General features: G+C 30.6%; 1 protein-coding gene across 4 annotated transcripts in view; it reads right to left on the reverse strand.

Annotated features, from left to right (window-relative positions):
* Positions 1–10,643: 10,643 nt before the first annotated feature.
* LOC118194631 (fatty-acid amide hydrolase 2-like) overlaps positions 10,644–20,107 on the reverse strand; it is a 117,681-nt gene continuing 108,217 nt past the window's right edge. For all 4 annotated transcript variants that reach the window (XM_035365810.2, XM_035365809.2, XM_085827593.1 and 1 more), the window contains exons 7-8: positions 18,616–18,714; positions 10,644–16,905 (exon numbers count right to left, since the gene is read on the reverse strand). In XM_035365810.2, coding sequence (XP_035221701.1) covers positions 16,321–16,905; positions 18,616–18,714 — 684 coding nt within the window. In that variant the 3' untranslated portion in view covers positions 10,644–16,320. The remainder of the gene's footprint in view (positions 16,906–18,615; positions 18,715–20,107) is intronic.

Consider the following 20,107-nt stretch of genomic DNA (forward strand, 5'->3'; position numbering starts at 1 on the left):
AACGGTGCTTCGAGCCATACCGAAAGAAGCGTTTGCAGACAGTTTCCAACAATTGTACGCCCGATGTCAAAAGTGTACTGTTGCTAATCGCGAATACTTTGAAGGCCAGTAAAGCTATTTTGCTTGTTTCTCTTGTTTCCTTTTTTTTATGGTAAAACTCACCGAACTTTTCGAACACACCTTGTATTACGAGCATTTCAAAAACAAAGGACGATATTCTCACATCGCGTAGAAGTGCAAGGAATGCAAAGCAACAAGAAGACAAAATACCTGCTGTTAAAGAGCAAAAATCGACGTTAAAAATTATTTTAACTGAAAATATAGCAAATACGGGCCCGGAAATGATGACCACATAGTGTAGACATGCTAATAAATCGATCAACTCCAAAAGAATTAATGAAATACTATCATCTTTTTATAGAAACTTATTTTTATTTCCTATTAAATACAACACCCATTTGTAATCCTCTTTTCAAAAACACCATTTATGACAAATTTTGTTATGTCTATAGCTAAAAGTATATTTGTGAAAATAAAAAATTCTATTGAGCGGCTATTGACCTTGAACAAAGTTCAAACCGCATAAATTTAAGAGTGTTAGAGAAAACTCTTAAACAGGATATTGGGGTATTTAATTTTTGAATTTAATAGTTAAAAGTACAACGTTTCTTTGCGTACTACCGATTATGGCTGCTTTAGAGCATTGTCGCCCAGGGAAGTTGGGTAATGGTTCTTTGCCCTGGTCGTAGTTCCATGCGCACATTACTCCTCTTATCAGTGGACGCTATATGTATCTCATTTCTGTTTTTAGAAGAAACGTTCTTCTTGCTAATAGTGAAACAGGTTCAGTTTTTAATCGATTTCTAACACTGTTAGCTAAAGAAAGCCAGATTTTCCGAAACAACAAAAATTTAAATAACTGCATCTGACATTATTCCAGATGCTTCAAAGACTGCTCAACGTATTTTAAAAGCATGATTTTTGCTGCACTTCATTTACACTTATTTCCTCGAATTTCATTAAAGATATATTTCACATTCAATAAATTCAGCTGTCACTTCGCGGGAAGGCAAAAATACATAAAAACTCAAAACACCTTCATTAAAAATTTCAAAATACAAAAAAAAAAAAAAAAAAAAAAAAAAAAAAAAAGCTAGAACATCAAATACAGTAAAAAACAGTTAAAAAAAAAACAATGTTTGCAATTAAAATTAGAGCTTCTATGCAAAAACAACCAATTTAGCCAACCGGCAGGAAACCAAAATTTTTGGTGTACAAAATTCAAAGTTAACTTTATCTCCACTGTGCAAAAAGGCGATGAAGTCGGTGCAGTAACTGACTTAATTCACTATTGTACTAACAATTTCAAATGCAATCAAATGATGGCCTCGTTAGGCCTAGCACTACTTGAACTTAAATTGCTGATAACTGCTTTACTTAACTTAAATTGCTGATAATTCTACAACTATTGCATGCAAATTAAATAATGGCATAACAATTTTAACTGGAACATAAGAAAAACAGAATTGAATCACTTTTTAAGCAAAAAATGCACAATTTACCAGCATATAAAGATAAAAAATCCAGCTCACAAGGTGAGTGATATGTATATGTATATATAATTTGGTATCGTCGTTTGCTACAAAAAAGAAAGGTAGACAACTTCATGTTACAGCAGTCCCATAAAGAAAATTTGAACGTCCTTACGGTTAATAATTTTTAGTTATGCGAGATATATACATACAGAACGTAACGAAATAAATCCCTTCTGAATCCATTTGACAATCCTAAATAAAATTCCTTTATTCTGTCCGTGCGTACAGATGCCAGCAAAAACGTTGTCTAAATGGATTAGAGAGCCGTCAAAATGGGTATTTTCGCTGAAATAAAATACTCGAAATTTTTCGGTTCCTATAAGGAAGTAATTTAAAAAAAAAAAAAAAAAAAGGAACTTGTAAAAAGAGACTTAAAAAATGTAAAAATGAAAAGGTATAGAAACCTGGTGACAAATTCCAAAATCTTACCCTAATCGACCAATTGTTCAATAGCGATGCACAAAAACCAGCTAAAACTTAAAATGCAGAAAATTTAATATTTAGTCCAAAGGGGCGTTGTCCCTTTGGACTAAATATTACCGCATAAATTTTTTCACTGTATTTTCGAATTTTTTTTTTTTTTTTTTTTTTTTTTTTTAATTTCGGTTTTTGTTTTGCGATTTTGCGTTGGTTCACTATAAATGTCCGTTTCACTTTTCAAACTGCTGCCACCAAATGTTAGAGTCCTGCCTTATATTTGAAGAAATTGAATAATGAAAAATCTGCATAAATATATGTAACGGGTGGCCATAATTAAACTGACAGTGCTCACAGTGTTCTGTAGCACGATCTATTTACGAGAATGACGCCACATTTTGTAGGAAGATTAAACAAGATGGGAGACGAAGGATTCCGCGAAAAAAAAAAAAATTAGTTCCAAAAGTCACCGCTAGGGGAATATTTGGCACTGTGTAATAAATAGAGTGTTAACAAATGCAAATCAATAACGGAAATTACCTTTTATCTTGCATTCAAATGAGGTTCAATGTGAGCTGCCGTTGTCGTGGACCATATATTGCATTCTGTGCACAGTATGCACAACAGCAGAAAGTAACATGTCCGCAGGAATCTCCTGTACAGTCCGTGATATGTTATCCTTCAACGTCGCCAGGTCCTGGACCACTCCTTGATAAACCTTGGACTTAAGGTAACCCCATAGCCAGAAGTCGCATGGGGTAAGATCAAACGACCGAGGTGGCCATGCAGTTGGAAAGTAGCGGCTAATGACTCTTTCTGTTGTGAATTTCTGTCGTAGCATCTGTTGCACCCGTATAGCAACGTGTGGAGGGGCTCCCTCTTTCATGAAAATGATTTCCTCCAGGCATTGTCTTTGCTGAAGTGCCGGAATGACAAAGCTGTTCAACATGTGGCGATATTTCTCTCCGATAACAGAACAAGTTTCCGGTCCTGTCGGAGTAATGTTCTCATAGAAGAATGGACCTACGATAAATTCCGCTGTGAACCCACACCAAACAGTTACCTTTGTTGAATGTAAGAGAATTGCTGTCACTGCATGTGGTGATTTGTCATCCCAAATTCGGCAGTTCTGGGTATTCACAGTTCCATTCAGGTACTGTGGGCCTCGTCTTCCCATAAGATCATCCATCATGGCAAAGCATCACGGCCAAGCATCATCCACCTACATTCTGGCAAGAAAGGTGAGAGCAAAAGTCAATCGCTTATCATGGTCGGGGTACAATAACTCCTGTACACGGCTGATCTTGTACGGATAGAAGTTGATAATCTTTCGTAAGATTATCCATACCGTACTGTAAGGCATATCCATATTCCATAAGGTATATCCATAATAAAAGGTAATTTTATTCCGTATTAATTTGCATTTGTTAACACTCTATTTTCTCTTACACAGCGCCAAATATTCCCCTAGCGGTGACTTTTGGAACTAATTTTTTTTTTTTCGCGGAATCCTTCGTACCCCGTCTTGTTTAATCTTCCAACAAAATGTGGCGTCATTCTCGCAAATAGATCGCGCTACAGAACACTGTGAGCACTGTCAGTTTAATTATGGCCACCCGGCATATTTCTCGCATTGTGATAAAACAATGGTACACAAAGCCATCGAATTTTGAATGACATAATCGTACTACGAATATGGCATTTGGAAACCCAAATTTGGAATTTGTTTTATTATCGAGTTCATATTTTGTCAAACTTTAACGAATTTTTGATTAACAAACTCAAGGATTTCAAAGCGAGCAATGACAACGTTGTACAGAAAAAATATTTTTATCTCCAGCGCGTGAGTATTGGAAATTCAAAAGGATATGCTCATTTTAAAACTATTTTACGATATTGCTCTTGAAATGAATTTTATGGTTTAAGTGCAAAGAACGTGATGTTTAATAAATAAATGTAACACACAAAATGTTAAAAAAAAAACCACCCCTTTAGACGTAATTTAAAATCTGAAAACTTTTTTTTTTCCCTTTCTTTTGAAAAGACGAGCCAATTTACGATGTATCTAATAACGCAAATGACGATTTAATACACGCGCAATGTTGAAAACTTCACCGAAAGTTTACATCGATGTTCTTATTCGGAAATTGTTCAGTCAGTATTTATAAGGAAAAAAAAATCTTAATATTCGCTAATTTGCAACTCTACACTTCCAAATATTATATTACTAATATGCAAGAACAGGGATAAAAATCCATCCTTTTATCTGAAACACTCACTCGGTAGAGTTCTTGTCAAGAAACAAATTGCAACAAGTTTATGGATGACCAAAATCAGTCAGCCATGTTAACGTATGCACGTTCCGCCTTTGTTCTTTCACCATCTGATTACAAATCTGGCATTATTAAATGCATCACTTGAACGAATGACTTCCATGCTTCCAGCTATTTATCCAACCTAGTACTTTTTTCGGCGGTTAGTTTTATAGTAAATCCAATAGTTCCAAGAAAATAATTTTCTTGATTTATAGTTGTAGTAACTGTTGATGAATTTTAAGAACTCTCCAATCCTTGGGAAATCTTTTATCATTAGATCTGTTGATGAATAATGTGCACTTATTTCTTCCAAAATGAAAAGTTAATCATTTTGCCCCCTTTACTAGTTGTAATGTTAAAAACACCAGGAGAATATCCAAACAAGAGATGAACAAAATTACTTAAACTAGTAAGGGAAACCATTAAAATTAACCCAATTAAGAATTTTTCCTTGTGATAAGTCGATACGCAGCACAGCGGTTCAGAGGTATCCATTTTATGAAACTCGTGGATTTAACTGGTCACATTTATCGTGTAATAGTACTAAAAGAATCTCGAGTTATTTGAAAAATGAATTTTTATTGATTTAAACATGAAAGAAAAAAGATACAAAGACATAATGGCAGTTTCGAAGGTATCCGCCGAAAACATCGCAGACGAAAACTTCGCGGATAAATCAATGTAAGGCGAAAACGTCCTAGTACAAAACACCGCGGGGGGGGGGAAGCAAAGAGAAAACATCGTAATACAAAATATCGTCATCGAAAATCTAGCGGTTCAAAACTTCGCAATTTTAAAATATCGTCCTCGAAAATATCGTGGTTAAAAAAAAAAAAAAAAGTACAGTGCGAAAAAAAAAAAATGGACAGTTCGATATCTCCCGTTCTATTGGGCCGATTGACGATATTCAACTTGCGCTTTTCAAGTCTCGAAAGCGAGATTTAGGATATGTACTAGATTTATATATAGCATTGTTCTAATATAGGTATTTTGACACAAAATATGACATGCCTTTTTTTTCCATATTTCGATTCTACTACTCAAATTATGCAAAACTGCCATGTTTTGTAAAAATCGCATGAGTAGTTTTGAAAAAATTAGCTCTCAAAATTTCAGCTCCTCAACGTTAATTGAATTTGAAATATATTTATTAACATCTCTTTTTTATTAAACTTATTTGATATTTCGAAATTTAGGTTCACTACAAATAAAATTCGCCAATTTTTTATGATTAATTTTAAAAATTTGTATTTTTAAGTAATTTTTATAAATTTTTCAAAAAATTCTTTTAATTATAATCTATAAAATTTTTAGCATCATCGTAAAATAGATGTATTTCTAAACATACCTGGATTGAAATAGCTAAGGAGGAACAAGGGGGAGACATCTGTCTCTTGGTGCAGCATCCAGGGGTCGCCAAATTGATATTACGAAATTTTAGAATGAAATGTTTTCTATTCTAGGCAAACATGAGGGGGGCACGAAATCTTCAGGTGTCTCCGGGAGCTGAAAATACTAGCTACGGCTCTGTTTAAAATTCAATAATAAGCATAAAATTTTGAAAATATTCTGGAAATTTAATTAATTTTCCTCTTTGAATTTCATAAAAGCTCTTATTATCTTCTCGAAAGAAGTCGAAAATTTGAGGTCATTTACAGAAACGAAAAACATGATTCAGAGAGATGCAGTTTTTTTTAACTAAATAATATTTTGAGTTGAAGCACCGGATGGTATTTTCAACAATATTATTAGTAGCGTTTTTGATTTCATTATAAGTATTTGTATTTAATGTAGGTTTAGCTGTCACAAGGATAGATAAAATATCTAAGTTTTGCCCAATCTGAGGTGGTCGGAACAGGCATTCAACTTAGCCTGCCGGAAGAACTCTGCCCGTAACAAATATAAGATGATTTTTTTTTTTTTTTTTGTTTGTTTGTTTTAAAATTTTTAGATTCCTCTCTGTAATTTGCAGACTGGTTTCCATCGCAACAATAATTTTTACACGTATCGCTTTTTGTGAAGAAAATTATTATTAACACTTTGCGACGATTCAACAAAATACGACAAATTAAAAATTAAAAAAAAATCATATTTCACGTTCATCATTTCACTCAATATCTTCTTTCTTTCTGATGTGTCTCACCAGTGGCCTAGTCATTAAGACAACTCTGAATTCGACTCGAGTTCTATTTAAGGCGAATGGGCCGGCTTCATGATTAGTTTTTCCCATATGTAAAGAAAAAACGAGCCAGTTTTTCTTAAAACATCCTCGACGAAGTCAGCCTATCTCCTAAATAGATAGCCAATATCCAAAGTTTCAGAAAATTATGCAACGACTCTCTTCCTACGGCGTAGATCTCTGTCAAGTGTAAGTCCACATACAGTTTAAACTTAGTGAACTTTTACATGCTGTGATTATGGACAAAATGGATCCGCTCGTGAACTTTATAAACTGTAATAAACCAATATATCTGAAATAAGCCACGGACACCTACCTCTTTAGCATTATTATAACAATTCATTTAACATTGCGTTGCCAGTACTAATTATAATTATCTCATTATGTTTATTTGTTTATTAATTATGTTTATCTCCTATTTTTGTTGCACCAAATCAGATGTTCAATTTATCTTGTGAATCTCAAATTGTGTTCCTACTATTTTGTAATCTACTTATGCCCTACACCATTATTTTTAATAAATACTGGATGCGGGGCGTACTGTGGAATTGCACGATGTACCATAATAGGCAAACTTTAGACCTTTTGAAAAGCTTCAGTCTATGCAAATTCTTATTAAACTTGCAATTAACCCCCCCTTTTTTTTTTCTCTCAAAGAGTTAGTATGAGAAGGCATTACCCGTTGACCTATGGTACATCGCTGGTGTCCCCCATACTTTTACCTTTACCTAAATAGATAGCTCTTACGTGCTTTCATCAAATAACGTAACTTATCCTTCCTCTGATGTGCCTACTCGTTTTGTTGGAATTTGCTCATCTTCGTGTAAACACATTTTCAGGACATTTAGTGACATTTCCTTATTAGAAGGAGCATGAAATGGAGTAAATTATGGAAAATAATTTATTATTACTTAACGAATGCATTTTGTTTTCTGAGGAATATTTAATGCATCCAAAATAATAGAGTCAATTGCTTCTATATTTTAAAACAGAAATTTCTAACCCTAATAAAACATCATAAATTAACCCAACAACCTCGTCGGAACTAAAATTTAATTTTAACTAATGCTTCAAATGTTTCCTTTCAAACAGCATAACATGCCGCTTATAATGGCTAGAACATAACTAAATTTCTAATTTGCCTCATAATAATAATTTAATAAAAAAATTGGCAGACGATTTTACTAAGAACATTTGGTGATATAACAATCGAACTGCGCATTGACAACTGAATTATAAATTACAACAGATGTTTGCCTTCTGTCTGGAAGCTTTCCAAACAATTCAGAGCCAGTTCGGTCCTCTCAAGCATGACAGACAAACATATATATAATAGAAAATGAAAAGAGCAAATCTCTATCAAAATATATCGACAAGGAAATAATATAATGAATCTACTTTAGCAAAAACGTTTGCCAAATACGAAAATGGAAGATTTAAATCCTAAGTTGAAGAAAATATACGTACTTACCATTGTATCATTAATTCTTATTTTATCTGCATTTGAAAAGCCCAGCCACTCACCACGTAAGTTAGCGGCAAAGCTTTTCACGCTAATAAGAGGTACAACATAGAATATTTGACTAAATGAATTTTTAGTCATTCGAACTATAAAAACTCGTTGTTTTGTAACCGTTACACTTCGTTTAAGATTCGTTTGTAACTTTATTCCATGTCAGCATGGGTAATATGCCTTCACCATGCATAACAGCCTAAGACCTAATGGTTGAAATCGCCTAGCTCAGGTTGTTGGGAAGAAAATAACAAATATATGTCAGTAATGAGAGATCACATACATGGGCTTGGTGGCAATCCATGAACAACTGAACCTTTCTGCCATCATTTCATTAAATTTACTCAAAAAAATTCATAAAAGTCCTAGATATTATACCTACCTCTTTGTTATTTATTATGAGCATGGCAAATCCTTCATCTTTGAAGCAGCATGCTTTTAAGGATTTACTGAAAACTGGAGATGAAAATTTCTGGCTTCCATTGGCATTACAATATAGAAGCACAGTCAGTCCTTTATGTTAAGTTTACTGCGATGCCAAATCTCTCCTTTAAAATCCAATATTTTATTTTGCGAAAGTCTATAAAATAAGCTATTTCCATTGCAGCTGAAGATGTCTTTTACATGTTGCAGTCATTAATAAAATTCAGTAAGTTTATCACCCGCTGATTTACTCTTCAACTGCTGCATTCATAAGCAGATGGATCCTGCAGTAAAAAAAGTTTTGAAGAACAGATATAATCTAAGATTCATGTCAGAGCTGCTACAGCTTCTGGGAATCAAGCAGAGAAGTTCTGTTTCAGCAAGCTGTTGTAAATAGGAGGGTAGAGGAGAACTCTTTATTAAATAAGAAGTTTCAATCAATTAATAACATTATTAGATTTATGGATATAAGGATTATATCTCCAATTTGATTAGAAAGAATAGTAACAGAGCTTGAAGTTGGTGTCAAATAGTTTGGTAAAATTGATTAAAATGTTAGAAACCTACACAGTCTCATCTTATAAAATTAAAAATTAAATTGTCTCTAGTGAGGATTATTGAGAACAGAGAAAGCAAAAGACAGAATCAAATCTTTTTTTAGAAATGTAAAATATACTAAAAATTTAGACAAGAGTGGAAATATTACTAAGTTTAGAAAGGAAAAGGTAGGACATTAAGTCAAATAAAAAATTAACAGAAACGTTAAAATTTAGAAGCGAAGTTAATGGTGAACGGAAATAAATGTACAATTAATAAGAACAAAGAAAAATAGAAGAATAAAGATTAAGGTAATGGATATAAGAAAAACTGGAATAAAGGAGATAATTTAGATTACTGTTTCTATAAACCACTATTTTATATGTAATATAGAATGGATTTATTGTTTCAGTTTTAAAAATGCAAATTAAAGAGGAACAATATGAATAAATAGGCTAAGAAAGCTTTCTGAACGAGATGCTTCAGACAAGTGGATTCTGAAAGGCTATGCGAATTATGCGAAAGGCTATGAGGCTATCTGAAAATAAAGTTGTTTTAATGGATGCTATTAAGATGAGGATAAGGAAATGATGAATTAAATTAATAAGACTTAATTACAATGAAATTTCACTAAGAGTAGTAATAGCTGAAGAGGCTGAAATGTTATTCATTATGGAATAAGTTGTTAGAAATAAGAACCATCGGAAGATTAGGTTTTGAAATATTAAAATTAGACCTTAGTATGACATGATGTTTCGAGTGTGGACCAATTTTCCATTAAAACCGAACAATTTCTTTCAAAGAATCTTTTTATTGCAAAATATGTGGTTAAAGAACTGAATTTCTTGATAGCAATTAGATTTAAATATTTTTATCCATTGAAATAATTCTTATAATTAATGCATGCCATAATTTTTTCTTTGCTTTCTTAGATATATCTATTTACATATCTATATAAATAGATACATTCGAGAATGACTGTTTCTAAGCACACTCTGCTAAACATTTCAATTATTCAAAATTTTTTATGTAACTTTAATTTTGGCTTTTTTATATGCATATATTGTTGAATACACTCATGGAGCAATATTACCCAAACCAAACCCAAACAGACTTTGTTACCGATCAAATTATGGTGTCATTCAGTAGATATGAACATGTCAAATAATAATTTGGAAAATGGTTACAAGCAGCATCAACCCAACCATGTAAATTACAGAAACAAAGTTATGATATCATATATGAAGTCATCATTACCATCTTACTTAACATTTACTTTGTCAGGTAAGAGCTCTTTCAAGAGTGAATTAGCCAGTATTATATTCTTATAGAACACATTTTTTAATGTTTTAGGGGCTTATGTACTCAGACGAAGTAGCTGTAAATTACTATAAGCAATGACATTTTGAACTTTTGATAAAATTTGACATTTAGTATTAAAAATATACAGACCAATTAAAAAAAACTAATTAAAAAATGTTAAAATGTAGCTGCAAGAGGTAAAAAGATTAAAAATTAAAAAATAACATTTGGTTGCAGTATTTTTACAAATTGCATTTCAATGAAATCAGTATATATCATGTGTTTCTGGGAAGGAGGAACTTTTATTTCATCAACATGTGGTAAATGAAAAATTATCACCTTACTGAAATTAAAGTCGTACCTAGATTTTTCGTACTTTATTAAAACTTAAATACAAAAGTACAAAACAAACAGAAAACTATGAATAATTACAAAATGTATTATAAATAATTTAACAAAATACATGATTAATAACACATGATTTTCAGAAAGTGTTTTTAAATTCTTATAACTTCATGAAAAGAATACAAAACGCAAATAACTATTTACTCGTACTGAAAGAAAAAATACTTCTTGCTAAATAATTTTACATGTGTGTTAAAATTCCAAGCAAAAAGCAAATGAAATATCCTAAGAGCACTAAATTCTGCCTGACTAGATAAATAGAGTATCTAATACAGTAACATTTTAACGGCAGTGTACAAAAATATGCATTAAAATTACAGAAATATATTCACATATATACAAACATAAGAATGACAGCTTTGAGCTTTCAAGGTATCTTTGGAAATAAATCACAGTTAATTGTTTAATACATCCTTTAAAGGATAAAGTTCAAAATGAATAATAAGAAGCACAGCTTTAAAAACAGACTTCTCAAGTATAAACAATCCAGCAATTACATGATTGTACTAGAAGAAAATTTCTTCAATACATACATACAGTTGAGAAAAAGAAAACACAGAAAAATAATTCACACAATCTGAAACATACACAACAGTAATAAGAATACTCTTCCAAGGAGGCTTGTAGTTAAAGCGAGAATATAATTTTAGGCACACACTCTACAGATCACAGGATTTAGTTGATTTAAGTATATTAGGTAACAAAAAATTTTAAATCAGTTTATTTTAAACTAGCAATTTTATTTCAGCATAAAAAATTACAAAGTTAAATTTTATATTATTCAGAACATTTGTAATAAAAAAAATTTCAAAATTAAGCAGGCAACATTTCATCATACCAAGTAAAAATGTTCTAGATTAACATAACATCATCATAAAATTTAAATTAAGACTTCCTCATTAAATGCTTTAAAACATAAACTATAAATTAGGATTTCTATGCTGTCAGTAAGAACATAAGCTAAAAAACATTACTATCTGAGGCTTTAGATTTAGTACTTTATTTTAGAAATAATTTGACTGACTGAATTGAGAGGTTTTCAATTGACACTGTCATTGCTCGCATCCGTGTCGAGAATACAATACAAACAAACTTCGATTCATAATAAATATAAAAATATAATGCAGTAATTTCCCTGTTCAAAATTTGTAATCAAGAATTGTATAGACTGGTGGTCTTAAACTGATGGCTTGCAAATATATTTCCAAAAAATTAATTTACACTAGTATGACAAGAATTTGTCAAAAAAGTTTTAAATTTTGAAAAAACAGTTTAAAAAAGATTTTAAATGGCTCGGAGTCCAATTTTACATTAGTTTCATTATCCCTCTCCAAAAAAGAAATGAGGAAGAATATGAGTAGCACCCCAGAAAATCTAAAAACGGAGCTAATTGATTTACACTGTGATATAAATCTTATTCAAAGATTTAAAGATACAGATTTGACTAACTTTTATTCAAACTCTGTCAAATGAAAAATACCCTCAGTTACAAAGTTTTGCGATAAGAATTATTGCTTTGTTTAAAAATACATGTGCATGTGAACAGTTTCGCCCTCCTCATAACTGAATATTAGTAAATCTAAAGGGGGGAACAGAAAAGGAACTCATGAACATCTACAATTCATGATAAAAATAGTTCCTAGTAAGGCTTTATCAAAATTGAAATGCCAGGAGATCTTGTAGCTGAAAGATGTAGTAGGAATAAAGAAGTTTAAAATTATTTCCTTATATGCATTTTTTCTATATATTTTTCTATGAATTTCTATAAATTTAACAAATTTAAAAAAAATTATTGTCATTATTTATTCTCAAATTTTGTCCCACCTGAGATGTTTTTGTACTTTGTTTATTTTTAGTTTAAGAATGTTATTTAGCGGTTAATTCAATATATTAGAATTATTTGAATAGATGTTCGTCTGAAAGTTTAATATTTAACTGTCAATATGTTTGAATTACAAAATGTAACCAACTGAAATTTCTTGGAGAAAGCAACCTTTAGATTTCAGAAAAAAAAAAAAAAAAAAAATAAATAATAAAAAATAAATAAATAAATAAATAAATAAATAAATAAACCTGAATTTCTTTGCTGCATCATTATTATTATCCTTTTTGTACATTTTGGTAAATATTTAGTAATTTTCTTTCAAAATTTAGTTAAACGATTTCATTTCATAAAAAAACAAATTTGCCCTGTGACCTGCTTTTAGACCGTACATTCGGCCTATGTGCAATTTGAGTTTAGGACCACTGGTTTAAACAACAGCCTTTCTCATCAATAGATTGAGACTAACAGCAAGGGAGAAAAGTATAAAATTTAAACCTACCATTTCCATTTCCTAAAGTGTTCTTCACGAAGACCAAGAACGAACTAGGTAGATAACCTTCATATTAAAATAATTCAATTTAATATTATATTAAAATATTTTTCAATGTTGATTAACTATCTCAGTAGATTCCTTTTCTTTCCTATTTAAATATGCATTAAATCTATATGCAAATATTATAAAATCATGTGTTTAAACATTTTTCTAAAGTTAGGCACACAATAATTTAAATGTAAGGTTTTTAAATGTAGGGTTAAAAAACAGAAAACCCTACATTCTTAAACAGCCTTCCCTTTTTTTTTTTCTCTGTAAAATAAGTTTTTTTGAAAATTTCACGTTATTTTGGTCCCAAACAGTTAGTTAGTGCATATCTTATATTTAACTAATAATTAGAAATACAAAATTAGACTAATTGAGAAAATAGGTATAAAAAGCAAATTACAATTATAAACTACTAGATTAAGTAAGCTTTTCAATTCAAATACAAGACAATACACATATGCTCAATTTCTTAAGGGAAAAAAAATATTTAAGCCATAACTTAAATAGCATAGCTAATTTATTTACCTGTATTATGCATGTTCGACTCTTATATCTTGCACATACTCCATTTATCCCTCCCAAAAAATCATATTCATAATCATATTCATAAGAGCTAAAAAAGGTAGTAAAAAGCAGACAGATAAAAATGTCTTTAAATTTACTATTAAGTTTACTATTAAGAAAAAGACACACTATTCTAATATTTTTTCGCTTAATAAGAATCTTTATAGTATTATGAAAACAGACTTTTATCATCACTTAAAATTGCACACATGCATAATATTTTTCAGTGAATACCTACATAATTAATCAATTCAATATTACTTTTCATAAAACTGTAGAAATTTTTTATGGAACATTAGAGTTTATAGAAGTGTTATAAAAAATAAGGAATATTTAAGATATTATAAGTTTAGGCAAAACAGCGACATTTTGGTATAGATTTTAAATAAAACTCTATCGACTTGCAAAAAAAATTCTACTCTTCAAGAATTTGTTTTGCTCTTGAAGAAGAAGACTTGTGTCTGATCGCCCTCAAATTGACAGAATTATAGTTCAAATCTATGCCAAAATAAGGTTGCTGTTTTGCTTAATTTAAAATTTTTTATTGGATGTTTCTCATCCTATCTGAATTATAAACTTGTTTTAAATAATTTTAAATGCCTAAATATATGTATCTGGTAATCCAAACATATAAATCATTTCACCTTTTATATGCAGTAATCTTAATTATTCTCGGCTGTGCTATCAACAAAGGGGAATTCTAAACATAAGATGAAAGAAAGCATTTTACCCCTTCAAAATATATCCTCAACAAAGAGCAATTTAACCTATTGAAATTAAACTGACATATGAAACGTTATTTTAAGAAAAAGAAATTCAAAGTGTACAATCTATTCGATGTATAATGCACAATATAAATCAATTCTATGTTACAATGTTACATTTAGAAAAATTGACAGATATCTAGTGTATTAACAATCAAGTACATAATTAAATTGGGGCTATATCCCAGACTGAAATAATTTTAGTATTTCCAAACGAGTGGTTACATAAATCAAAGAAGAAATTATTAATTGATAGATGAAAGGTCTCACAAAATTTTAATATTGTTTTTACCGGAATTCAAGTATTTTGAGATAAAAATCAAGTAATTCTGAGGACATAAGTAAACTAAACTGGTGAATAATTTTGTTAATCACATCACCTATATTTTCACAGAACATATACAGTCTGCTTTTCAGTACTTTTAAGTATTTCCTTAACAAAATTACTTGCTTTACCATTTCCTTCTATTTCTTCATAATAACTTCTGTAAGTAATGCAGGATTCAAACTGTTAAGTTTTCTTAACATAGAAAGAAATTAACTCCACATAAAACGTCCTAAAATATGCCAACTGAAACATTTAGTAAACAAATGCTAATTTGATTATGTTTGTTAAAATTTATCTGAAGGTATACAGGATAACTTTATTTTAATTAATAAGATTAAAATACTTTTGAAATTGAAAAACTTGTCAAATCTAATAGCTCTTTACTCAGTTACAAGCCATAACATGCAGCAGAGTGCATTTCTGTTTGAAGAAAAATAATCAGTATAAATGAATGCTAAATGAAATCCCTTTACAGAATACGATACTAAACTGCTTTTATGCAGAATATTGAATAAATATAAAACATGTTTTGTACATCAGCAAAAACAGGAATTATTTTAATTCTCTTCCACCACATTTTTAAAAAAACATTATAATTTTTAACATGGAAGATCTAATTTTTTACTTAATATTCTTTTGCAGTTAGAAATGGTGAGATCAACAAGTAATATAAAATGGTATTGAAACTACACAGAGACTTAATTGAAGATTATTATCTATTAGTTCTCTTAAGAAAGCTGATGTTAATATCAGCTTATGTATAAACACATTGATTTACACGAACCATTTAGTGAAAGGAGGAAAAGTAAAAGATGTAGAAAAGTTAAGTACAACCTATTGAATGAAAAGAATCCTGAATATTTAAAATATGATAAGTAAGATAACACAATTACTAAATTTTGCAAGAATCATTTTGTTGCCAAATTTCAGAAAATGAATTATGAAACACTAATCCAAGAAATATTAAATAAATTAATGATGAACCAAGATAATTAAGTATAATGGTTAAGAGATTCCAAAAGTATTTCAAATAACTATTAGGTTGAAACAAGAAGATAAAACTGCACACAGAAGCATTCAATCCTAGAAATTTGTTTAGGTGTCCATAAAGGAACACGGGAAATATGGTCAAAAACAATTTGTTGCCCTCTATACAAAACAGTCTAATACAGGAAATACTCTAACACAGGAAAAATCAGACACACACACACACACACAAAAAAAAAAAAAAAAGAAGTCAACTGATATAGCCATATTATTCAAGAATTTGTGTTAAGATGATGAAATATTACACATTTAAAAATAAATGCACACTTTTTTGTTTTGTTAAGTAGAATACATAAATTCTTGGATATAAAAATTATTAAGAATTCTGAAACAGAAATTTGGCAGAATCCCAAAATTAGATTAAACCACAAAATTTATTCCTGAAGATCAATATTGCATTTTAACTCTTGGAAGATGGAATAAATATCGTGGAAAGCTTTGAAAACTTATTTACAGGAGATCAAAAACTTGATATCTATTCAAATTACATCATCAGAAATATAATTCAACATTTTGTAATGTTTTACTATGATTTCCCATTTTGATAGCTTGCATGAGTTTTGATTCAACCTACAATAGCTGAAGGAGGAATCCAGCCTCCAAATGCTTTTTCTAATTCTACAGCGACAGCTAAAGTAATGCGATCGTTATAGGCATTTGCTATAACTTGTACCCCAACAGGTAACTTTTCTCGACCTAAACCAAGAGGACACTGAGTAACAGGAAAACCAAAGATATTGAATATCCCAGTATATGCAAAGTTGAAAGGTTTGAAAAGAGCTTCATAATGATGAGGTGCACATGTTGGATGGGTGGGAAACAACAGAATGCCATCTTCACCTAGGATATCTTCCAATTCTTGTTTGAGATCTTTGACCATATTGGAGTAAAAATCACTAGGTCCTAACATTGTACTTTCTGTTAAACCAAGGATAATTGCTGGAAACGTGAACCTTGATTGTCCGATAAGCCATTGCAAAAGTTCTAACTTGAAATGGATAATACCTTTCCTCTCAGCAAGTTCATCTGAAAAGGTAGGTGCTTTGCAGCTGGAAATAGCAGAAGCCCACATCATATACATATACTTTAAAGAGCGCAACTCCAGTTTCTTTGGAACTATTTTGTAAGCCACTTCAAAATGATGCAACACCTAAAATAAATTAATTAATTAAACATTAAGCATTAAAAATATAAAAGTTTGTCATTGATCATCCATAAATCTTTATGCTCAATTTCCTTTCAATGTAACAAAATATATATCATATATTTATTTACATCAGATTTTCCACTTACACTTCTAGATTTAAACATGTAGTTCTTGGAAGATGGATGAAAGCTATAAAACACAAATTAGAAAAACATAACTTTTTATTGAATTCTCTCTTTTTAATTTGCAATAAAAATGTGAAAAGAAAAATTTAAAAGTTCAAACCTAGTTTACATGAAATGAGTTATGAAATTAATTTTATTTTCAGAAGGGAATGTGATATCCTCACTTAAGTGCTAAAGGCATACAATAAATGGAACACCATTACAAGCTAAACTTGCTATCAAATATGTCTTTTGAAGCTTTCCATCCCCCTCCCCCTGCTAGCATATTTTACAACAAGGACTGTATGCATTCAGTCTCAGAAAGATGTGCAAAGGCAAAACAGTAGTGTCTGATGGAAATGTTGGACACTCAGTGCAATGTCTGATCATACATTGCTCTGTTGGAAGATGGTTGAAGATGTGGGACAACTATAGCCTTTAACATATTTGGAAAGTAATACCGACTACTTACAAAGCCAAAACATTTGTAGATGAACCTCATACTATAACTTCACACTAACCTCACCTCATTCCATAACTTCAGATTTTTAGTCTGTATGGCATTGCATAAGGGAAGAATCAAATAAGCAATCCTTACAATGAAGCTATACATACACATATTTCATAACACACCATGCAGGATTCATCTGAGAAAATAATGTCACACCATCCATATATTGATGTTTAATGCATTATTATACCAATAGATACTTATGTCTTTTGCTTTTTATGCATTTATAAGCAAGTAAAGCAATAGCCACTGCACAAAGAGTCTATAGCTTTCAAGTTGATCTCATCATATATGCATACACTTCTTGCCCAAGCCACACACTATACTTCTTGTGCTAGGGTATATATTGATGTCTTAGATGACTTTTAAATGGTGGCATATCAAGATCACCGTGAAACTGCATATGGCCAATCCATCCTTCCTGAATCCATCCTTCAGTTCACTTTTCTCATCACAGTGTCAGATTTTGATTAAAGCAAGCAGCAAATCAATATTACGGATATAATTCTCAGCCACACTACACTAGCATTCTCTCATAATCAAAGTTATTGCATGTTTCATCTTCTTTTTTCCCGTAAATACAGAGGAACGTTTTCTCCAATGGGAAAACTCAACCACTTTTTTTTTTCTCTTGCACTGATTTTAGAGAGCATTACAGGTTTGATACCTGTATATGTGCTGCAATGCTAATTATTTTCGGGTCTTAACATGCTTTATTATCAAATTTCACACTGATTGGCTGTTTCCATTATGGTGTCTCAATTTTCATGGCAAGCAGTTTATATTAGGTAATATGTATGAAGATTATTTAACTTGGAAGTTTGATAAATTCATTCGCAAGTAATATAGAATACATAAAGAGTTGCAAAAATATTCATATACTCAGTGAAAAATAATGTTGTTACAAAATAACTGATAAAATAGTAAAACTATTAAGAGCTGTTAGTGTCATATTTAGTGAATATGATACTGACAAGTTTTAATAGTTTTGTTCACCCTAATAAAAACAGTTAAAAGCTAAAAAAAGGGGGAAATTACCTTATGAATAGCATCCACCATATCAGAATCAACTTTTGTGAACATAACATGATTGCCTACATCTTCTATGTAATATATTTTTAATTCATTCAATTTGACCTGAAAAATAACATTTATTTCACCATAAGTAGATAACATAAGTATTAGAGTATTAGTTAACCATAAGTATTAGAGATCTACCTAATAATTTCTACTACAGTTTTACTAACAGAACTCCATACAATGATATATTGATAACCGACACAATGATAAATTCAGAATTTTATGAAAGTAACCTAAACATTGTGAATGGGAGGGTTCTATAAACATAAAATATAATTTCTATATGGTCTCAATTCAGTAAAAATTTCAGTCAACAAAATATTCATAAAACTTTAATAGGTTAAATGCAAAAATATTGCAAACTTTTATGTAAAATTTCAAAGAGATACACAAAGTGAATACTTCCATCCGGCTAGTTATGAATGTAACAAGATGTAGTGTTTTATTTAATATGCAGGCATCAGTTTACAACTTGTGTTTTGTAGTTTCTCCTTAACACTTTACCTTTCAAAGAAGCATACGAGTGCAAACAACTTAATTTAGTGCAACTCTGTGCATGGAGTTATCACAAAATAAAAATTAAGGTACTTTTCCGTTTTGCCGGCGCAAGCGATAAAGTCGCCAATAATGGTACAACCGATGCCAAACGGAATATTCTTGCTGGTAACCTTTTAAGCCTCATTTTCAAAACAAGTCGCAGCTTTTTCTTATCAGATTGATTGTTTCTTTCAATACTGGCATATAATTACATAGAATTTTTATCAGATAGTTCAGTTTTATGTCTAAGGCCATTTTTGGCAATTAAGTCAATCAGGATGCAATCACAGCGCTTAATCCGAAGCCGAAAATATAGAAAAGGTAAAGTCAAGTGTTAAATTCATCAATTCTAACGAGAATGCATTAGCAAAGTAAAGCACTGCAGTTTTACATAATTTCTGAGTAAGCTATTCGTACGAATTGGAATATTTTTTGCATTTAAACTTGTGTTCCAAATTAAGATTTAACTTGAAATTAATGTAGATAATTACTGAGAGCATTTGATTTTTGTAGAGTAGTTTACGTGAGATGAGATCGCTTGGTGTCACGTGATATAAACCGGCGAATCAGGATGTTGAACCATGAAAGCATAGTAAATTCTTAAATTAATGTCTTTTCACAAATTTATTGTCTTTATTTATTGGCTTTTTATAAAATTTTAAGCGATATTAAAATGTTTATGCCTTCAAAAAAAGAATTCTTAGAACTAACATTTTTTTAATATTTTTTATGTGTATACTGTATGTTGTCGCCAATAAAGTCTGCTTGGCGAGATTTGCGCCGGCGAAACGGAAAAGTACCAAAATTAATTTTGAAGTTTTCATTAGATTAAATTTATATGGATTTTAAATATTTAGATAGGAGGTGAGCATTGCCTGCTTATGTTTTGCACAGGAAATGTATGCAGGTGAGA

Source organism: Stegodyphus dumicola, chromosome 12 (assembly GCF_044657685.1).
Source record: "Stegodyphus dumicola isolate Sdum_Otavi_A_Nest chromosome 12, ASM4465768v1".
Lineage (NCBI taxonomy): Eukaryota > Metazoa > Arthropoda > Arachnida > Araneae > Eresidae > Stegodyphus > Stegodyphus dumicola.